A 21,339-nucleotide genomic window follows, 5' to 3' on the forward strand; every position below is an offset into this window, starting at 1 on the left:
TCTTTAATATCCAAGATTTTATTCGTGGTTGACACTGCGCCCCACGTTTCTTGCCGTTTTTTGATTCTACTCGGCATTCTGTTGGAAATTCCAGGGAGTCTCTTCAGCATAGAAAAATATCGTCCTGATGATGGTCTATTTGACGACTGCCCTCTAGACCGAAACGTCGACATTCCATCATCTCCTTTATTGCTTTTTTGACACTAACTCACAACCATGTTTATTAACTAATCTAAGTTGCGTGGTTTACCAATTGGAGTTGATGTTTTTAAGTTATGAACTGTAGTGAAAAAATATTGTTTACCTCTGTTCATGACTTTTTGCTCTAATTAGTTTGTCTGTATTTATCTCCCCAATTTTGTTGCAGTAAAAATCTTTTCATAATATAATTTATGCTCTTTGTGTTCTCTCTTTTCGTCCATTAATTCGTTTACTTTTTTGAATCAAGACTGTTATCCTGTGGATACTATTGAGTTAGATACCTTTGTACTACTCATCAAACAAACTTAACTCGGTCTGCAAGGGAGAGCAACCCCCCCATTTCTTATGACTGGATTCCAGAATGCAAAACTCTTTTTTTAAAGCAGCCCGTGTTCCTTTAAGAGCAAGTGCTTCTTCTACAAACATTTTCAATTTTGATATACTTCAGCCCCCTGAGGTTGCCACCCTGATTTCCAAAAGGAAAGGGCTCCTAAGGGGCCCCTTCACCTTTGCAAATTAGGTATCTCCCCAACTCTAGGGTCTTTAGCTCATTATTGATTTGTGAAAGCAATTGCAGTTGTATACTATCAATATGTTAAGTTCCTTTCAGATATCGAAAAGAGAGGGGAAAACAACTTTCATGTCCCATTCTATCTGCAATTTAGAACCATCCACAAAAGTCTGTTTACGAGTCAAAAGAATTTTCCAAATCATAAAAGAGGTTTTATTCATAACTATAAGTACTTTTGTGGTCAGAAACCCTGCGATTTTGCAACATGAGCCCCTTAGTGCAAGAACTGGCTTATATGCAAGCACTAACTTATAGGTAGCCTGGGCAAAATTGTAATTGCACCGGAGTAATCGGAGTACTTTTGGTAATTTTACAATATTCTTGTGATGTAAAATGTATGCAAATTACACAATTTAACCTGATTCCATAATTAAAAGAAATCGGGGGCAATAATTCAACTGCAGGAGCAAACTAACAACAAATTAAGTGAGAGTGAGCACCTGCTGGCTTCTGATGTTCCTGTTATGTTGCCTTTAGCACTATTTTGTTAGCACAGAATGCACCCTTGGTCCAGTTTGGATCCAAGGGTGCATTTTGTACTAACACAGTAGCTCTAAATGCTGGATTTTGCTCCTTCGTGTAATTGTACTGTAATTCCATGTAATTACACAACAGCAAATTATGCAAGTTACACACACCACTACTTATAGATATAGAGGTCCTAAATGTTTGAAAGTTTCCAAGTTGTTTTACAGGCATGGCACAGAATGCCACTTCATTGCAACATGGGCCAAGACACAGAAACTTGGGAGCCAATTTATGGAGCTGGCTTTTGCCCCACACATGCTCCTACTCCTTTACTCTAACCTGTAGAAGTGGCCAATGATACAGATGATCAGAACATTTGCAAAACTAGTAGAAGCCATTTACTCTTCTAAAGCTATGTACTCACTCTTACTCTCAAAGCTGTGGGAATACACCCGGTCCAGATATAGGATTACTAAAAGCAGCAAATCAGCGCATTCTGGAAATATACATTCTAGTTCAGTTCAATTATCAAATCAGACTAATCATCTGAAAACAATTGTTTGTAACAGCAACGGCCAGAGTTGGAAATGTTGCAATCCAGGGACAATGTATCATCTGATTTAGAATGATCTTATCAAAATAGAAACAATTGCACAGGCCTCCATGTGAAGTCACCAACAACCTATAATTGAGAGGCTTCAATGTTATCTCATCACAGAAGGAAGACAAGATAATGGCCTGATTTAGAGATGGGGAGAGAGTTAACTCTGTCAGGTTGGGGAGGACAATACCCCTGCCATCCTTTCTCTTTGGCTCCTGTCAGCTGACACTGAGGTGAAGTGACTCTGACTCCTCCTCTGGCTACTGCTAGCACTCTTCCTTTCTGGCCCATTGTACACACACATAGTGTGACTGATAGAATGCAGCCTACATCTTGTTCAAATTCCTTGTGACTTTCCTAGATTGCTAGCGGATACAAATGGTCACGTAGCAGGCCTTGTAGGTTACAAGTGTGAGTGTTTCTGTATTAGCAAAACACCCTGCTCTTGGTTTGGCTACCTCCCACACTCTAAGGATCTTGAGATGAGTGCCCAAAGATGTGTGAATAGTTGATTCAGTAGATATATGAAGTTAAAACTACATGTTATAATAGTTGTTTGGGTGAGTGAATATCTTTATGGGAGTGGTGATGACCAAATATATTTCTCTTTGGTGCATGTCCAACAAAGTAGAAAAATAAAAGGCAGTGTATATGTCAGTTTATATGTCAGTTTTAGTATATAAATAAGTATTCATAAGACTCAATGATTCTGTAAGTGACTATATGGATGACTGTATACTTGTAATAAGGATTTTATAATACAGTAAGTATGACTTACTATGTAAATTAAGTATGGGCGGAAAATCCGTTCCGCTCGCGGATTTTGCGGATTTTCGGTAAATTCGCAATCCGCGAGATTCGCGAATTTCCCGCAAAATCCGCAAATCCGCGAGCAGCGGATTTTATGGCTTGCTCGCACTGTTCGCGTGAGTTCGCGGCTTCCCAGTTCAACTTCGCGCCCCGCGAATAAGCGCTAAATTGCAGAAATACGATCTTAGCAAAACTGAAACTACTTACCAGGTTCAAAAGTTCAAGCTCATCATTAGTAGCCATTTCCTGTAGTGCTTCCTGAGGGGCCCCTCCAGAGTTCAGTTGCCTACTTGCAACTATTATGTGACCCTGCTCTGACCCTCAGAATAGTTACACAAAGGTCCTGAATTACAGCTAAGGCAGACAAGCAGGAGCCAGGCTGGAAGTTCAAATCCAGTGACACATTAATAAGCCCCTAATTCATTATTGTCAGTTGGGGCAGGGCAGGTGTTGTAACTAATTTTGCAACAATGAAAGCACTTAGCAAGTGCAAAAGATCACTAATCAGGAAGCACTAAGGAAGCAGGTGCCAGCTAAAAAAATATTATGTGACACATTAATCAGCCCCAAATAAATTCAGGATGACTTGAGGCAGGGAAGGTGTGCTTTGCTTTGCCACAATAATGTACACTGGACAACCAGAGGGTGCTGTGATGAAACAGAGGGTGGCATGGGTAGGCCAGAGGGTGGCATGAGTAGTCAGAGAGTGGCAGTGGTGACAGAGAGTGGCAGTGATGAAGAAGAGTGTCCCAAACAGGCTGGACACGTAGAAACAACAAGTTCGCAAAACTTGCGACCCGACAGGTAAGTTCGCGTTTGCGAAATTGTACAAAACCCTCGCGAACTGGCAGAAACCCGCGCGAACACAAAAAAAATCCGCAAATTCGCGAGAATTCGCGGATTTTGCGGATTGCGAGTTCGCAAATCGCAAAATTCGCGAACGCGAGATTCGCAAAATTTGCCCATGCTTAATGTAAATGAATAGATGAAGTGATGTTTGTATTAGTGTGTAGCTAAGTAAGTATGTAGGTATGATCCATTGTTTGCATAAGTGAGTAGGATAACTTCATATTTTAATAGGTTGTGTGCTGGTGTGTAATGACAATATAGGTGTATAAGTATTTTTCATAGTGTTCTATTTTTCATTGACAGCATGTATGATTGAATCTACAGGTAAGTGATTAGATGTGTGTATACATCTAGGAATCACTGAGTGGGTTTTTAGATACTTGTATTGCTGTGTCAATGGATTCAAATATGATACTCTGTATTTTACAAAGAGTAATGAAAGATTTTACTAGTGTATGAAAAGGTGTATGTGATTGTCACGTGGATGATATCATCAGTGATGTCATCAGTGATGTCATTTGAGATGTCATCAGTGATGTCACTGACCATGTCATGAATGATGTAATATGTCACATCATCAGCAGTGGATTGTGGGTGCGCGAAATATAGTTAGTACAACTACCTATATAGGAGCAATTTCAATGGTTTTGTATGAGTGAAATGTCCAGCTAACTCTAACACCCCTAAAACTTATAGTTTTTTGAGTGAATTTGAAAGGTTTTTTAAATGCTTATTCCTAACTATATAAGGCCTGAAACCTATGGTTTTTTCAGTGAATTTCAAAGGTTTTTTAAATGCTAATTCCTAACTATATAAGGCATGAAACCTATGGTTTTTTCAGTGAATTTGCAAGGTTTTTTAAAGGCTAATTCCTAACTATATAAGGCCTGAAACCTCTGTTTTTTTCAGTGAATTTCAAAGGTTTTTTTAATGCTAATTCCTAACTATATAAGACCTGAAAGCCCACCAGGAGTCTCCAGTATGCGCCAGGGGACTGCATTGCAGAGAGGTGTAATGAAGCCACGCCCCTTTTTACACCTCTCCGCAACGCAGCCCCCGTGCATGTTTGAAGAGGGGGAACAAATTCCCCTTGCATACTGGGGGCCCCTGGGGGCCAACTAGCCCACCTGGAATCTCCAGTATGCGCCAGGGGGCTGCATTGCAGAGGTGTAATGAGGCTATGCCTCTTTTTATACCTCTCTGCAACGCAGGCCACTGGCGCGTTTGCAGAGGGGGAACTAATTCCCCTTGCATACTGTGGGTCCCTGGGGCCAACTAGCCCACCAGGAGCCTCCAGATTGCGCCAGGGGGAAGAAATATCTAGTTATATGACAACAGGATACCAACATAACTTGAAGGAAATAGGAACGCCCTGAAGAAGTTCTGTTGTACAGAACGAAACGCGTCAGCGGGCTGTAGTACATAAACTTAAGGAAAAAAAAGCATTTGAATATTCACCAAGATTCAGCGCTTCAATAAGGACTCTAAGTGATATGATTTGATTGGACTTATTGTGCAAGTGGTGCTGTGCCAAACTTTGGAATATTCTCCACTACTCTCTACCACTTACTCTCTACTACTCCACTACTCTCTAATACTCACTCCCTACTACTCATTCTCTACTACTCTACTACTCTCTCTCTATTACTCACTCCCTACTTCTCACTCTCTACTACTCTCTACTACTCACTCTCTACTACTCTCTCTCTACTACTCTCTACTACTCACTCTCTACTACTCACTCTACTACTCACTCTCTACTATCTCTGCTACTCACTCTCTACTACTCTCTACTACTCACTCTCTATTACTCACTCTCTACTATTCTTTACTACTCACTCTTTACTACTCTCTACTACTCACTCTCTACTGCTCTCTACTACTCACTCTACTACTTACTCTCTACTCACTCTCTACTACTCACTCTCTACTACTCACTCTCTACTACTCTCTACTACTCACTCTACTATTCACTCTACTACTCTCTACTACTCACTCTCTGCTACTCTCTTTACTGCTCTCTACTACTCTCTACTACTCACTCTCAACTCTCTATTACTCACTTTCTACTCTCTAACTCTCTACCTCTCTCTACTTCTCTCTCTACTAGTCTCTACCTCTCTACCTCTACCTCTCTACCTCTACCTCTCTCTACACGCACACATATACACATATATATATATATGCATATGCATTTATATATATGTATGTGTATATATATATACATACATACAAATATAAACATATATAATCTGCATATCTATATAAATACAAATATAAATGCATGCATACATATACATATATGCATACATATGCATGTTATTTACATGAAAGTTTTAAAAACACTAATAAAAGCAAAGCTAAAAAGCCACCTCATTACAAAACAGAATGGCTTTAACTTAAACGAGGGCGAGATCTATTGCATTTTCATGCTTGTTTACTTTGGTTCCATCAAGAAGGCATTCAGATGTGTCACACATTTGCCATAAATTCTGAATGTTAGCACTCTAGTTGCTCATTAGATCACTGTAGTGAAGATACTGCTCACCAGGGAAGTCTGCTGCTGGTATTCAAAGTGCATGTTTCAGTCTGCATGTCAGAATTTTTTTAATGAAGTAGAAGAGGATTTGAGAAGTCACTCAAAATGTGCCCTAATTTTTCTTTCTGAAGCACTAATCATACTTTCTATGGCAAAATGAACCCCCTCATTTTGTTCCTTTTTAAATTAAATGTTTTAAGACTTACCACTTCATTCCAATCAAGATGGCTTCTGGTGTGCCAAAAAATGTGTCATAGGTAAGACTGTTAGCGCGCTAGTTGTTCTTTAGAACACTCTGGGACATTCTGTCATTGGGCTATACTTGGGCTACATCTGGGTGATATTTGGGCTATATTTGGGCTCTTTTGTCTCTGGTGGCCATCTTGGGAGACTGCATGTCAGAATGTTTTAATGAAATTGAAGAGGATTTGAGAAGTCACTCAAATTGTGCCCTAATTTTTCTTTCTGCAGCACTAATCATAGTTTCTATGGCAAAATATACCCCCTCATTTTGTTCCTTACTAAATTAAATGTTTTAAGAGTTACCACTTTATTCCAATCAAGATGGCTTCAGGTGTGCCATACCTTTGTAATAAGTAGGACTGTTGGTGCTTTAGTTGTTCTTTAGAACACTCTGGGCCATTCTGTCATTGGGCTATACTTTGGCTACATCTGGGTGATATTTGGGCTACATTTGGGCTCTTTTGTCTCTGGTGGCCATCTTGGGAGACTGCATGTCAGAATTTTTTAATGAAATAGAAGAGGATTTGAGAAGTCGCTCAAAATGTGCCCTAATTTTTTTTTCTGCAGCACTAATCATACTTTCTATGGCAAAATATACCCCTTCATTTTGTTCCTTTTTAAATTAAATGTTTTAAGAGTTACCACTTTATTCCAATCAAGATGGCTTCAGGTGTGCCATACCTTTATAATATGTAGGACTGTTAGCGCTCTAGTTGTTCTTTAGAACACTCTAGGAGGCTGCAGTAGAACACAAAGGAATCAACTGACAGTCTCTGTCCTTGTTGGATGTACATGTTTTACTGAGAATGTCAGACTTCATTCTCACATGACTGAGAAAGATACCGTAATGTGAATTTACAGAAAGTATGCTTTCAGTTTAGCTTATAGATCCCCTTCCAAACCACTGTGGGAAAAGCATGATTCATGAAATCCCAGCAGAAGGCTTTTTCACATGGTAAAATCACCATAGAACACACCACAATTCCTAAAATGAGTATGGTACCATCAACAAATGATTTATAATGTAACTAAAGTCCTAAAACCCTCTATTAACTACAATGATTTTTAATGAGGTGCTATCATGTATATTGGTCCCAAGATGGCTGCCAACACTTCTTGGATGAAGTGCTGACAGCCAATCAGATCTTATGATGAGATGTGTGGTTAGGCTCCGCCCAGATATATATATGTGTTTTTGAAGTTAATTTTCATAAAAACCACTGGAACAATTTTCACCAAACATAGCAAAGGCACATCTGCGTACCAGTCCCTACAATTTTGCCAAGTTTGGTGTAATTCCGTTCAGCGGTTCGGGCTGTAGACTTGTCAGACCGTCATATGGAAATTAACATGGGGAAAACACATTTTGGGACCCCCCTTTTTTCTCAGCCCCCACTTCACGAATCCCCTTGAAAGGGAAGGAGCGCAGCGGAGCTTGCCAAAATTTAGTAAAATTACACGCAAATTCCTCAACCGGCGCCAAAGTTATTCCCATTAGAATGCTGCGGATTTCCTACGGTAGCTAATCCTAACTATATATAGGTAATATATATATATATATATTCACAGAAAAAACCATAGGTTATAGTGGATATATAGTTAGGAATTTGCATTTACAAAACCTTGAAAATTCAATGAAAAAACCATAGGTTATAGGCCATATATAGTTAGGAATTAGCATTTACAAAACCTTATTTTACTCGCATAAAACCATTGAAATTCCATATATAGTTAGCTAACTATAAGCGCTAACTATATATCGCGCACCCGCAATCCACTGCTGATGATGTCACATATTACATCATTCATGACATGGTCAGTGACATCACTGATGACATCACTGATCACAACATCCAGTGATTGTATGTGTCTGTAAAGTTTAAATATGTTTCACATATTGAAGAATGAGTGGATGTATAAGTGTCTGGATGAAGAATTTAGTAGGTGCATGACTGACTGTATGAGTGAGTGATTAAATGTGTCTCACTGAGTACATGGGTTAGTGACTAAACTGTCTTAATTCGTGCATCAGTATGTTTGATGTTGTGTAAGCTGCTGCATGTGTTGATCAGTAGCTATAAGAGTGGCCATATGGGTTATTGATTGGTTGCCCAAATATTTGAATGGGAGGCTGAGTGTGTGTGTGGGTGGCTGGGAGGTGCGTGACTCTGTGCATAGATGTGTAAGCAGTTGATTCACTAGGAGTATGAGTTCAAGAGTGCATGTGGAAACAGCTATATGGGCGGTTGACTGTGCATGGGTGTGTTGGTGAGTGAATGGATTTCTCATTGCTACATGTGCAAGTAAGTACGTATGTAAAACACAATACATGTGAGAGTTGAGATATATAAATAACTGAACATAAGAGCCAGTGAATGTGTGAGTGGCTGTATCGATCACTGTGAGCTTGTATCAGGGATTATATAAGAGAGTAAATATGTGTTATTATATGTTTGAATAAGTAAGATGTGTATAACTGTATAGTTGAGGAAATGGAGGTGTGATTGATTCTTTGCATGACTGACTAGGTGTGTGAGTAACTCCATGGATGAGTGACAGTCTGTGAGTGTCTGTTTATACTGAGTGTATGTAAGGTTATATTAGAGTCTGAAGAGGTTCATTGTATTATCACATGAGTGATGTGATCAGTGATGACAAATGAGATGTCATCAGTGATGTCATTTGAGTTGTCATCAGTAATGTCATCAGTGATGTCATTTGAGATGTCATCATTGATATCATTTGAGTTGTCATCAGTGATGTCATTTGAGATGTCATCAGTGATGTCATCAGTGATGTCACTGACCATGTCATGAATGATGTAATATGTGACATCATCAGCAGTGGATTGCGGGTGCGCGATATATAGTTAGCGCTTATAGTTAGCTAACTATATATGGAATTTCAATGGTTTTATGCGAGTAAAATAAGGTTTTGTAAATGCTAATTCCTAACTATATATGGCCTATAACCTATGGTTTTTTCATTGAATTTTCAAGGTTTTGTAAATGCAAATTCCTAACTATATATCCACTATAACCTATGGTTTTTTCTGTGAATTTCATTGGTTTTTTAATAGCAAATATGAAAAGCTTTAAAATGTCAAGTACGTGATAGATAAAAACATTTTCGTATTTATGCACGCTGATGTGCTTTGAACGCTGCCCCCCCCCTCCCCTCTTTTGCCTTAGTAGTACTCTCTCTTTGCAGATACTGAAGGGTAGTTAACGCAGGCCTTTACCCCCGTTGTAATCCGTCGTGCCTCCTTGTCTCTCCATTTGATTGATTGTTGTCCAAGCATTTACTGTTTTAGAATTGGTTCTCTTTGGATCATTCTCTATTTACAAACAAGCACAAAGTCGCAATACTCTGTTTAGTCTTTGCAGATAGTGAAAAATCGTGTAAAAAAATAAAAGTAATCGAGCAAAATCAGTAGGCCACTAATTGGATCTCTTTTTGACCTCGCTAAAATAGAAATATTAGGAACAACCCTTCTTGAGAAATACGAAAATAGTGAGATGAACTGAGCTCCACACCATGAGGGCTGCAAGACAGCTCGGCTCCATCACCCATCCCGCACAAAATAATGACAAACCCTATGCAAATATTAAAAATATAGACAACACACCAGCAAAGAAACAGGGTAAAACATTTTATTAAAAAACTATTTACATAACGTTGGTTTATAAGATGATGTCAGTAGTGGACCGATGTGTGAATAGATCGAAAACAGCACAAGGCTCCAAGATCCGGATAGCAAGCTCCTGGATGTTGGGTGCCATAGTTTAGAGTTCTGAATTTCAGCCTTTTTCAATGCCTGTGCTTTGTTGAATCAAAATGGCGGCTTGACACAAAGCTGACTCAAGCGTTGTTACTGATGCTATGCAGACCAAAACTGGTTTTCAGTTTGTACATTTTTCTAGATTTTTCAATCCATGTTTGGTTGACTTTGTAGAACGATGGCTTCAGATTTTCAACATACGGTGTGGTGGCGCTGACTGGGAGGGGGCGCTTCGCTCCTGCCCCCTCCCCAAGTAAGATTTTCATACGTGAAAGTACGTTAATGGTTTTGGTCCCTGAGATGCTTCGATGTCACTACCATTCTCAAATAGCATAAGTTCTGGATGTTGGGTGCCATAGTTAAGAGTTCTGAGCAGCGCTTGTAACACTGTCTGAAGCTTATTTCCACCTACTGCAGCTTCACTATTCTCAAAGTAAGTGAGTGTCGTTTGTGGACCTGACTGCATTAGAAAACAATGTGATATGTTACCTTCCTAAACAGCTTGACGGAGGCCCCTGAGGGGCGGTGTGATGGCCATGGACTCGGAGAAGACGCTTGGCTCCGACACCCTCCCCAAGTCTTATAGCACTGGTGTAGCCTGAGATCGCCCCCGACATAGGCGGCCGGCTCCCGGGGTCCGGCGGAACTTTTTGCCTTTTGATGACTCTTCAATTCTGGACCTTGTCCCACAATCCGTTTGACCTGAAGACAAGCTGTAGTGGGGCGCCCCTTTATCGTTTTAGTTGCCATTCCGCCCGCTTTTGCTACACTGTGCCTCTTCCGCCATTCAGCTGTTTTCCGCCCGCTCTTGCGACTACAGCGTCTCGCTCACCATGTAGTTGAGATGCGCCCGCTCTTGCGGTGCAGCGATAGGCGGCTGCCACAGGACTCTCAAAATGGCGGCCGGCTCTTCGGTTTTGGGCCTGGTCCACTAAAATGGCCCTGGGACACCTTGGAACTCGGACGCTTGTCTGCTAGGGCTTGGGTCCCATTCTCGAAAAGCGTCCCCTCAGCCGTGAAGATTCTACAAAAGTCTTGGGGGCCTCCGACTCCCGCAGGCTTCTGGTGGGGAGCGGCTGCCATGATTGCTCGTGGAATGGCCACGACGGAGCTACGAGATGGTAGTGGTCTCATGCTGACGCCAGCTTTAGTCTGAAACATCCAGAAACACTGTAGACTACCAATTCGATCAGTTCCGGTAGCGCCCCAACATGACCCGGAAGAGAAGAACTTGCCCTCCCCTCTTTGACTGATGGTTCTTGTTGCCTGTCCCCTCTGTTGTCATTTAACAGAACTTTTTGGACTGCTGAAAGGGGTTGTGTTCTGAACGGTGGTTGGTGGAGACATTTAGACTATATTCTTGACCTACGTTGTCGCGTAATGCGTTTTATGACACGCCGCGTTAGCGCACCCGGAAGTGATCCGAGGCGCGGCGCGCAGCGCGTAACGTAAGCATAACAGGTCATGTGACTTGTTAATAAAACTTTTCATTGGTTCATTTTACTTTTGTTAATTTAATGATGAAAAGCTTGGTCATATGACCTAAAAATTACGCTTTTTATTATTTTCGAACAATATTTTTTTTTCAAACATATGTTATAATATTCCAGGCTAATGTACTTTCCCGGAAAATTTACAACTGTCTTGCAAGTAAAATATATTCCTTTTTCGAGAAAAAGGGCGTTTCTTCCTTCCATGACGGAGCCGTTGAGTAAAAGAGATTCGGCCTGCTGTCTTAGTCGCCGATACGCCTGATTATCAGATTCTTATCGATCACTTTATGTTGCAGACATGAAAAACACAACTGCCCTTGACCATTTATCTTTACTGCGTTCCTACATATTATACCTTTTATCCGTCATGTAATTGGACTGCTTTATTTCACTTGCCTTTTACTGATTCGAAAACAGTCACTAAAAGTAAAAACTTTACAAATGAAAATACTACTACCGTGTTTTGTTTTAAAAACCTTTATTGTGAAAATGTCAGTATACAAATACGGGCCTATAACCACGTGGGCCGGCCACGGAGCAAACTGAAATCGTATATGATGAGGAGACATTTACACTGTAGAAGAACGTAACGAGCGGGCCATTAGGTGACAAGAACAAAGGTGTCTAACAGTTGCGGAATCGGTGGACGTACATTTTGTAATTAAAATACGACAGGGCCACTTACAATAACATTTTCTAGATATACATTTGCGGGCAAAGAGTTACGAGTCCCATTTATACCGGCGCCATTTTGGGCGAGGCCGGGCAGGTCCAAGATATAGTCAAAATGTCTCCACCAACCATCGGCCAGACCAGAACCCCTTTCGGCCCTTTATGCTACAAGATGGTGTCTTCCATTCAGAAAATATTGGTGGCAGCATTTTGAAAGGAAACAGAAACAGCCGTTCTCCTAGTGAGTTTCACATTGTTACATTTAGGAAGAATGTTGAAGAGTAGTATGTGGAAAATCTGAAGCCATTTTTCTACAAACTCTCAATCAGACTTGGATGGAAAAAAAAAACCTGAAGAATGTACAAACTGAAAACCAATTTTTGTCTGTATAGCACCAACAGTAACGCTTGAGTCAGCTTTGTGTCAAGCCGCCATTTTCATTCAATCAATAGCGTCCCCCTGCACACATTCAGGGACCTGGTCGTGTCTTCAGATGAAACGCATTGTAGGAAAAGAAGCAGAAAGGAAAAGGAAAAAAGTTCCGCCGGACCTAGTGAAGCTGCAGCAGGTGCAAATAAGCTTCAGACAGTCTTACAAGCACTGCTCAGAACTCTCAACTGAGGCACTCAACATCCAGGACTTGCCATTCGGATCTTGGCGCCTTGTATTTTTGTTTTGTTTTTGATGGAGGGGAAACAACAAAAATCAGACATTGAAAAAGGCTCAACAGTGCAGGGCGCCTTGTGCTGGTTCCGACCTATTCACACATCGGTCCGCTACTGACATCACCTCATAAACCAACGGGGCACCCCACGCCGACTTTCGGCGCAGCATTGTAGGATGGCCACACCAGTGCGGCAATTTGCTGGACACCACCTCGGTGCCATCCAGATCTCGGCGCGTTCATTCAATCAATAGCGTCCCCCTGCACACATTCAGGGACCTGGTCGTGTCTTCAGAAGAAACGCATTGTAGGAAAAGAAGCAGAAAGGAAAAGGCAAAAAGTTCCGCCGGACCTAGTGAAGCTGCAGCAGGTGCAAATAAGCTTCAGACAGTCCTACAAGCACTGCTCAGAAATCTCAACTGAGGCACTCAACATCCAGGACTTGCCATTCGGATCTTGGTGCCTTGTGCTGGTTCCGACCTATTCACACATCAGTCCACTACTGACATCACCTCATAAGCCAACGGGGCACCCCACGCCGACTTCCGGCGCAGCATTGTAGGATGGCCACACCAGTGCAGCCACTTGCTGGACACCACCTCGGTGCCATCCGGATCTCAGCGCGTTCGAGTCACTGTGCCGGAAGAGTGACCGGAACTCAGCTGAACACGCCGTCTTTCGGCGCAGCATTGTAGGATGGCCACACCAGTACGGCAATTTGCTGGACACCACCTCGGCGCCATCCGGATCTCGGCGCGTTCGAGTCACTGTACCGCAACAGTGACCGCAATTCAGCTGGACACGCCGTCTTTCGGCGCAGCATTGTAGGATGGCCACACCAGTGCGGCAATTTGCTGGACACCACCTCGGTGCCATCCGGATCTCGGCGCGTTGTGCTGCCTTCGGCCTATTCGCACATCGGTCCGCTACTGACGCCGCCTCACGTGCCAACGGATTTTCTACGCTTTTTGTAGCCCTATGTCGCATAACAGGTCATGTGACTTGTTTATAAAACTTTTCATTGGTTCATTTTACTTTTGGTTTCCTAAAGATGGAAGGCTTGGTCATATGACCTAAAAATAACACTTTTCATTGGTTTAGAACATTTTTTTTTCCCAAACGATGAAAGCCCCACCTTGTTTCTGGATCATTCAGACTGAAGCTGGCGTCAGCATGAGAGCACCACCATCTCGTGGCTCCGTCGTGGTCATTCCGCGAGCAATCATGGCAGCCGCTCCCCACCGGAAGTCTGCGGGAGTCGGGGGCCCCCAAGACTTTTATACAATCTTCACGGCTGAGGGGACGCTTTTCGAGAATGGAGCCCAAGCCCTAGCAGGCAAGCGTCCGAGTTCCAAAGTGTCCCAGGGCCATTTCAGTGGACCAGGCCCAAAACCGAGGAGCCGTCCGCCATTTTAAGAGCCATGTGGCAGCCGCCTATCGCTGCACTGCAAGAGTGGGAGCAACTCAACAACATGGTGAGCGAGACGCTGTGGCCGCAAGAGCGAGCGCAACTCAGCTAGATGGCCGCCACCTGGGGAGGCCCGTTCACGCCGGCTCCCCCACGCCCCCCCCCGGGCCGCCGCACGCCAATTTTCGGAGCAGCATTGTAGGATACCAAAACCAGTGCGGCAGTTTACTGGACATCACCTGGGTGCCTGTCGTACATGTTGTGTCAGCCATGTGACACTGGACACAGACCGCTACTGACGAGGCCTCCCCCCGCACCACCCGGGACGCCCCACGCTGTTTTTCTGTGCTGCATTGTAGGATCCCTAAACCAGTGCGGCACCCAGGCGACATCACCTGGGTGCCGTCCAGAACTCTGCACGTTGTGCTGCCTTGGGACTATTCGCACAACAGACCGCTACTGACGAGGCCTCCTCCCGCCCCACCCGGGACGCCCCACGCCAATTTTCGGAGCAGCATTGTAGGATCCCTAAACCAGTGCGGCACCCAGGCGACATCACCTGGGTGCCGTCCAGAACTCTGCACGTTGTGCTGCCTTGGGACTATTCGCACAAAAGACCGCTTCTAACCATTGTTGCTTTTTGTGTGGAGAAATGTTTAAATGTTTTTAGTTTTTGTTCCGTTTGTTAAAGTTAGTAGTTAATAAAGTTTTATAACCTTACTTTGTTGGAGTGTTATCTATTTTTTTTAAAACGGGTGAATGGGGCATTGATTCGGGTTATTGTCATGTGTGGGCTTTGGAAGTGTGCTGCTGCAGGATCGGACATTTCAAACTCAAATGCACGTTCTTTTTCTTACCTTTCCGAAGCATGGAGCGCAATAGCAGGCAGAGAAAGGGTGATGCACGTGTTGAACACTACCTGACCTGGCAAGTTGCTGGCAGTGCCCCCCCGCCCGCTCCTGAAAGAGGGCACACACACACCGCCGCCCCGAGTACTTCACAAATCTTTAAAAGACCATGCGCTTGTTCATGAGGCTTAAATGGTTTATCACCTCTTCTAGAACCCCTACATCGACCCTCTGACGTTTCATGGAAAAATTACCATGTAACACAATACCAAGCCCTGTCAGCTGAAACCCCCAAGGAATCGTGGGGCATATTATCAAGGGGGTTTATCTCCGCTTTTTTGGCTTTAAAAACCATGAAAGCGGAGATAAAATTATTTCCCTATTATCAAGCTGTCGCTAACACCAGTTAGTGACAGCTAAAAGGAGATAGCGACCATCTTGGGCCCCGCTTTGCATGTCAGTGATACTTATCACTAATGACATGCAAAGTGGCGTGCCAAGATGTTAGCGACTGGAAACAGTCCCTAACATCGCTATCTCCTATTACCAACTTTTGGAGATATTCGCGCTAAGCGCGAATATCTCCAAAATCTAACACCTGCCCTGAGCAGTTCTTAGCCATGTTATCCAATGGGAGGTGGATAACATGGCTAAGAGCATTAGGTCGATAATACATGAATATCGCTGACTTTTCTGCGATAATAGCAAGGTTTATCTGCGATAAAAATCGCCGATGTGCGGCGATAATTTTTGTCTCTAAACAAGTTATAGACAAAAATTATCGCTAGTTGTTCGTAATATGCCCCCGGGTTTTTGCTTGCAGAAATCGGGAGGCGGGAGACTAGCACTGAAATCAGTACTCACACGCCTGAATCAGGAGGATTGGCATGTCTGAATTCTCTACAGCTGGGGCCATAAACTACATCCGCAGGGTTAGGTGATAGCCTGGAACCAGCCTGGCATCTAAAATGGCTGCCGTGCACGACAAAATTGTGGCATTCGAAAAAAGGCAAGATGGCGCAGCCGCTGGGAGAGATATATCAACATATATCAGCCTCCTCAGCCACCCTCAGGAAACATAGGGGATTAGGATATGTCTCCCGCACCCCCTTATACCTAGTACTTTAATTAACGAAGCACAAAATGGCGAATTCCCGTTTCGCTACCAGTTTGCGGCCCAGTTCGCGGCCCGTGAAGCGCTTCTACCGTGAAAAATCATTTTTTTTTTATTTTCCCCACGGGACCCTTTAATAACCCCAACAACATTCCTAGGGGGTCAAGAGGGGGATACCTTGCCCCCTTTCATTAAATTCCCCCTTAGTTTTTCACCTTTTCTTCTCTCTCGATCCTACCGAGAGACAAGATGGCGGCCGCTCCGGACTGTCACGCAGCAAAAAAAAAAAAAAAGCTCACGCACAGCCGCTGGAAGAGATGTATCAACATATATCAGCCTCCTCACCCACCCTCAGGAAACATAGGGGATTAGGATACGTCTCCCGCACCCACTTATAACTAGTAATTTTATTTACGAAGCACAAAATGGCGAATTCCCGTTTCGCTACCAGTTCGCGGCCGCGCTTCTACCGTGAAAAATCATTTTTTTTTTATTTTCCCCACGGGACCCTTTAATAACCCCAACAACATTCCTAGGGGGTCAAGAGGGGGATACCTTGCCCCCTTTCATTAAATTCCCCCTTCGTTTTTCACCTCTTCTTCTCTCTCGATCCTACCGAGAGACAAGATGGCGGCCGCACCGGACTGTTTAGAATGTTGACAGACACCGGAGAGCCAATCAGCTTTCTGCGCGCAAAGTTCCGATAAGCGAAAAGTAAGCGGACCGGATCGCTGCCCGGAGCGCTGTTACAGATATATATCTTGATTTAAACGTTAATTTCTCAAAAACTACTGGAGCACATATATTGAGACCTAGCAAAGGCACATCGGGCTAACAGTCCCTACAATTTTGCCAAGTTTCGTGCAAATCCATTCAGCCGTTCGAGCTAAAAGTGAGTCCAACCGCCCTATGGAAAACTCAATGCAAAAAACGCGTTTTGGGACCCCCCTTTTTTCTCAGCCCCCCCTTGACGAAACCCCACCAAATTTTCAGGGGCTGCTCAGAAACAAAATGTGCCATTTTCCTGAAAATTTCAGCCGATTCCGTCCACAAACGCCAAAGTTATTAGACATAGAATTTTCAAAAGTCCCATAGGGAAAAAATTCTAACTATATATACCTACTGGCGATAGCCAGTAGGTAATATATATATATATATATATATATATATATATATACATATATATATATATATATATATATATATATATATATACATATATATATATATATATATATATATATATATATATATATATATATTCACTTAAAAAACCATAGGTTTCAGGCCTTATATAGTTAGGAATTAGCATTTAAAAAACCATTGAAATTGCTCCTATATAGTTAGTTGTACTAACTATATTTCGCACACCCGCAATCCACTGCTGATGATGTCACATATTACATCATTCATGACATGGTCAGTGACATCACTGATGACATCACTGATGACATCTCAAATGACATTACTGATGACATCTCAAATGACATCACTGATGACATCACTGATGACAACTCATTTGACATCACTGATGACATCACTGATGACATCATCCAGTGACTGTGTGTTTCTGTAAAGGTTAAATATGTTTTACATATTGAAGAATGAGTGGATGTATAAGTGTCTGGATGAAGGATTTAGTAGGTGCGTGACTGACTGTATGAGTGAGTGATTAAATGTGTCTTACTAAATGCGTGGGTTAGTGACTAAACTGTCTGAATGTGTGCATCAGTATGTCTGTTGTTGTGTAAGCTGCTGCATGTGTTGCTATATGAGTGGCTATATGTGTTATTGATTGGTTGCCCAAGTATTTGAATGGGAGACTGAGTGTGTGTGGGTGGCTGGGAGGTGTGTGACTCTGTGTATAGATGTGTGAGGAGTTGATTCACTAGGTGTATGAGTTCAAGAGTGCATGTGGAAACAGCTATATGGGCAGTTGACTGTGTGCATGGGTGTGTTGGTCAGTGAATGGATATATCAGTGCTACATGTGCAAGTAAGTGCATGTGTAAAACACAGTGCATGTGAGAGTTGGCATATATAAATGACTATACATGAGAGCCAGTGAATGTGCGAGTGGCTATATGGATCATTGTGTACGTGTATCAGTGATTGTATAAGAGAGTAAGTATGTGTTAGTATATCTTTGAATAAGTAAGGTGTTGTGTGTATAACTGTATAGTTGAGGAAATGGAAGTGTGATTGATTCTTTGCATGACTGACTAGGTGTTTGAGTAACTCCATGGATGAGTGGCAGTGTGTGAGTGTCTGTATAGGTGTATGAGTGCATATAATAGTGTTGTATTGATGAGTGACTGTATGTATGAGTGATTCTATGGGTGAATGAGTGAATGTGTGTGTAGACCTAGGAATCAGTGAGTGCATATGTAGCAACTGGTATTGGTGGGTCAATGGTTTCAAGAATGGTAGTCTGTATTTAACACTGGGTGTATCAAAGGTTATATTAGAGTGTGAAGAGGTGCATCGTATTATCACATGAATGATATCATCAGTGATGTGATCAGTGATGTCAAATGAGATGTCATTAGTGATTACATCAGTGATGTCATTTGAGATGTCATCAGTGATGTCAACAGTGATGTCACTGTCCATGTCATGAATGATGTAATATGTGACATCATCAGCAGTGGATTGCGGGTGCGCGAAATATAGTTAGTACAACTAACTATATAGGAGCAATTTCAATGGTTTTTTAAATGCTAATTCCTAACTATAAAAGGCCTGAAACCTATGGTTTTTTAAGTGAATTTGCAAGGTTTTGAAAATGCTAATTCCTAACTATATAAGGCCTGAAACCTATTGTTTTTTAAGTGAATTTGCAAGACAAAAAATATATTATGACGGCTATTTTTCACTTAGCTTTTTGACACAAAACCTTCCTATTTCATTCAGCAGCTTGTTAAGGAGACACCAGTACAAAGGAAGCATAATTACTTTTGACAATGTCTGGAGGCAGGAGGGTCTGTGAACAAGAAGTTGGTCGAAGGGATAACAGTCTCCAAGTGAACTGCAGCCAAAATCCCGATTGCCACATCACCATCCTTGTAATAGCTTTCCATGGTTGGTGTAGAAAGCCCAGAGAATGATGGTCCGTCTGTGGTGCAGGCGTGGATGCAGTTTCCCACATGCATGTCAGTATAATAACACGTGTCAGGAACATCTTATAGGATGAAACATGTTGAAACTCAATTATGCTTTTCCATAATCAGTAGTTTTTCAGCAGTCTGTAGCTGACACTGGGCCTAAAACAAAAAGCAACAGTCAATAATTGATAAAGAAACATTGTTTTAAATGTCAATAAATGTTCTTTCTTATTATTAGTAAGCATGGGAGTAATTTTAATAATGCAGGAATAATTTGAGTAATTCGGTATCACTGTTTGGTGCAGAAATACTGATAATGATGCCTGCCTATGTAATTATGAGTAATTTGGGGTGGTAAATTAACATAGTGACAACAAATTTAACAATTGCGAAGGGCTGCTCACGATTCCTTTCGTGCTATTTTGCATTTAGAACTATTTTTTTAGCGCAAGATGCATCCTCACCTTCATTTTTTACATGTGGGTGTATTTTGTGTTAAAAAAAACTTGTGCTAAATGTCAGAAGTAAGTTGGGGGCAAACATTACCCCAAGAGCAAATTTAGCGAGCATGAGTCGCTTCTTTTGCTGTTATTTTGCTTTGCTGTATTTAGTGCTATTTCTGAGTGCAAAATGTTTCATCAAGTCCATTTTGGAAGCGAGGGGGCTTCTTTGTGCTAAGAAAAGTGAGCTTAATGCAGAATTACTCTTAATCTTCTAGTCTAATTCCGCATGCAGAATTTCTCTTCTAGTCTAATTCCGCATGCAGAATTTCTCTTCTAGTCTAATGCCACATGCAGAATTTCTCTTCTAGTCTAATTCCGCATGCAGAATTTCTCTTCTAGTCTAATGCCACATGCAGAATTTCTCTTCTAGTCTAATTCTGCATGCAGAATTTCTCTTCTAGTCTAATTACGCATGCAGAATTTCTCCTCTAGTCTAATTCCGCACGCAGAATTTCTCTTCTAGTCTAATTCCACATGTTGGATTACTCTTCTAGTTAATTCTGATTGCAGAATTACTTTTCTAGTCTAATTCCGCATGCAGAATTTCTCTTCTAGTCTAATTCCACATGCAGGAATACTCTTCTAGTTAATTCCGGATGCAGAATTACTTTTCTAGTCTAATTCCATGTAATGTAGACAATTGTTTAGGTAATTCTGCATGATTGCATTACACGGATTTGAACAAGTTATACCCCGCCCTAATCAATTGACTGCTTTCCATACTCTTGATCGGATAAGCATTGTGGGGTCTTACTTCAGATAGTAATAGTGAGACCTTGTACATGTTATAATTACAGTGGAATATTAAGCTGAAAGTTGGATTTGAAAGTGAGTTCACATTTATAAGCCTTAACTAGTTGAGAATTATTCTGTTTGTTTGAATGGATATTGTGTTTTCTGTACAATTACATCTGAACCTGCGTCACTCACAGCCATGAATAATTGGTGGGGTTCATGGATCGATGTGAAACACACAATTCCAATAAAAACTCAATCTGTGAAACTTAGCATGTATTATGGTGAGTTGAACGTTTTAAAAAAAGCTGATCAAAGTAAAGTAGAGTCAATAGAACCCAACAATGGAATCCATCCACACCAGAAAACCATCTTCTATACATTGGATTCCAGCATGTAAAAATGCAGAAGAGTGATCTGGCCATGAGGTGTAAGTCACTGACAGAGGTCAAAGCACTCACAGAACCACTACCCCAGTAGTATAATCACACATAGTCAAATAATCCATCATTCCCAAAGCAAACACAGGAGCCTGTTCTTCCAGGTAGGTTATAAGTAGATCTTGTCAGAATACGACAAAGTATTTCAGTCAGAACACCTTAAAAAGATCCCACAATGGTTGTTTAAAAAATGTTGAAAGATATCAGTGCCCTATGGCACACCCCAACAAACGGAGTTAAAAAAAAGTCTGAAAACTCTGTGCCCAGAAGGCTTCAACCCTTCTACACTATATTCC

The 21,339-nt window shown here is 41.9% G+C and overlaps 1 protein-coding gene across 1 annotated transcript in view; it reads right to left on the reverse strand.

The window, feature by feature from the left end:
• The window catches only part of LOC147684531 (extracellular calcium-sensing receptor-like), a 53,546-nt gene extending 34,133 nt beyond the window's left edge, over positions 1–19,413 (reverse strand). The window contains exon 1 of the mRNA XM_086939692.1: positions 19,217–19,413. Coding sequence (XP_086795818.1) covers positions 19,217–19,413 — 197 coding nt within the window. The remainder of the gene's footprint in view (positions 1–19,216) is intronic.
• Positions 19,414–21,339: the final 1,926 nt, after the last annotated feature.

Source organism: Lissotriton vulgaris, chromosome 10 (genome assembly GCF_964263255.1).
Source record: "Lissotriton vulgaris chromosome 10, aLisVul1.2, whole genome shotgun sequence".
In the NCBI taxonomy this organism is placed as follows: Eukaryota; Metazoa; Chordata; class Amphibia; order Caudata; family Salamandridae; genus Lissotriton; species Lissotriton vulgaris.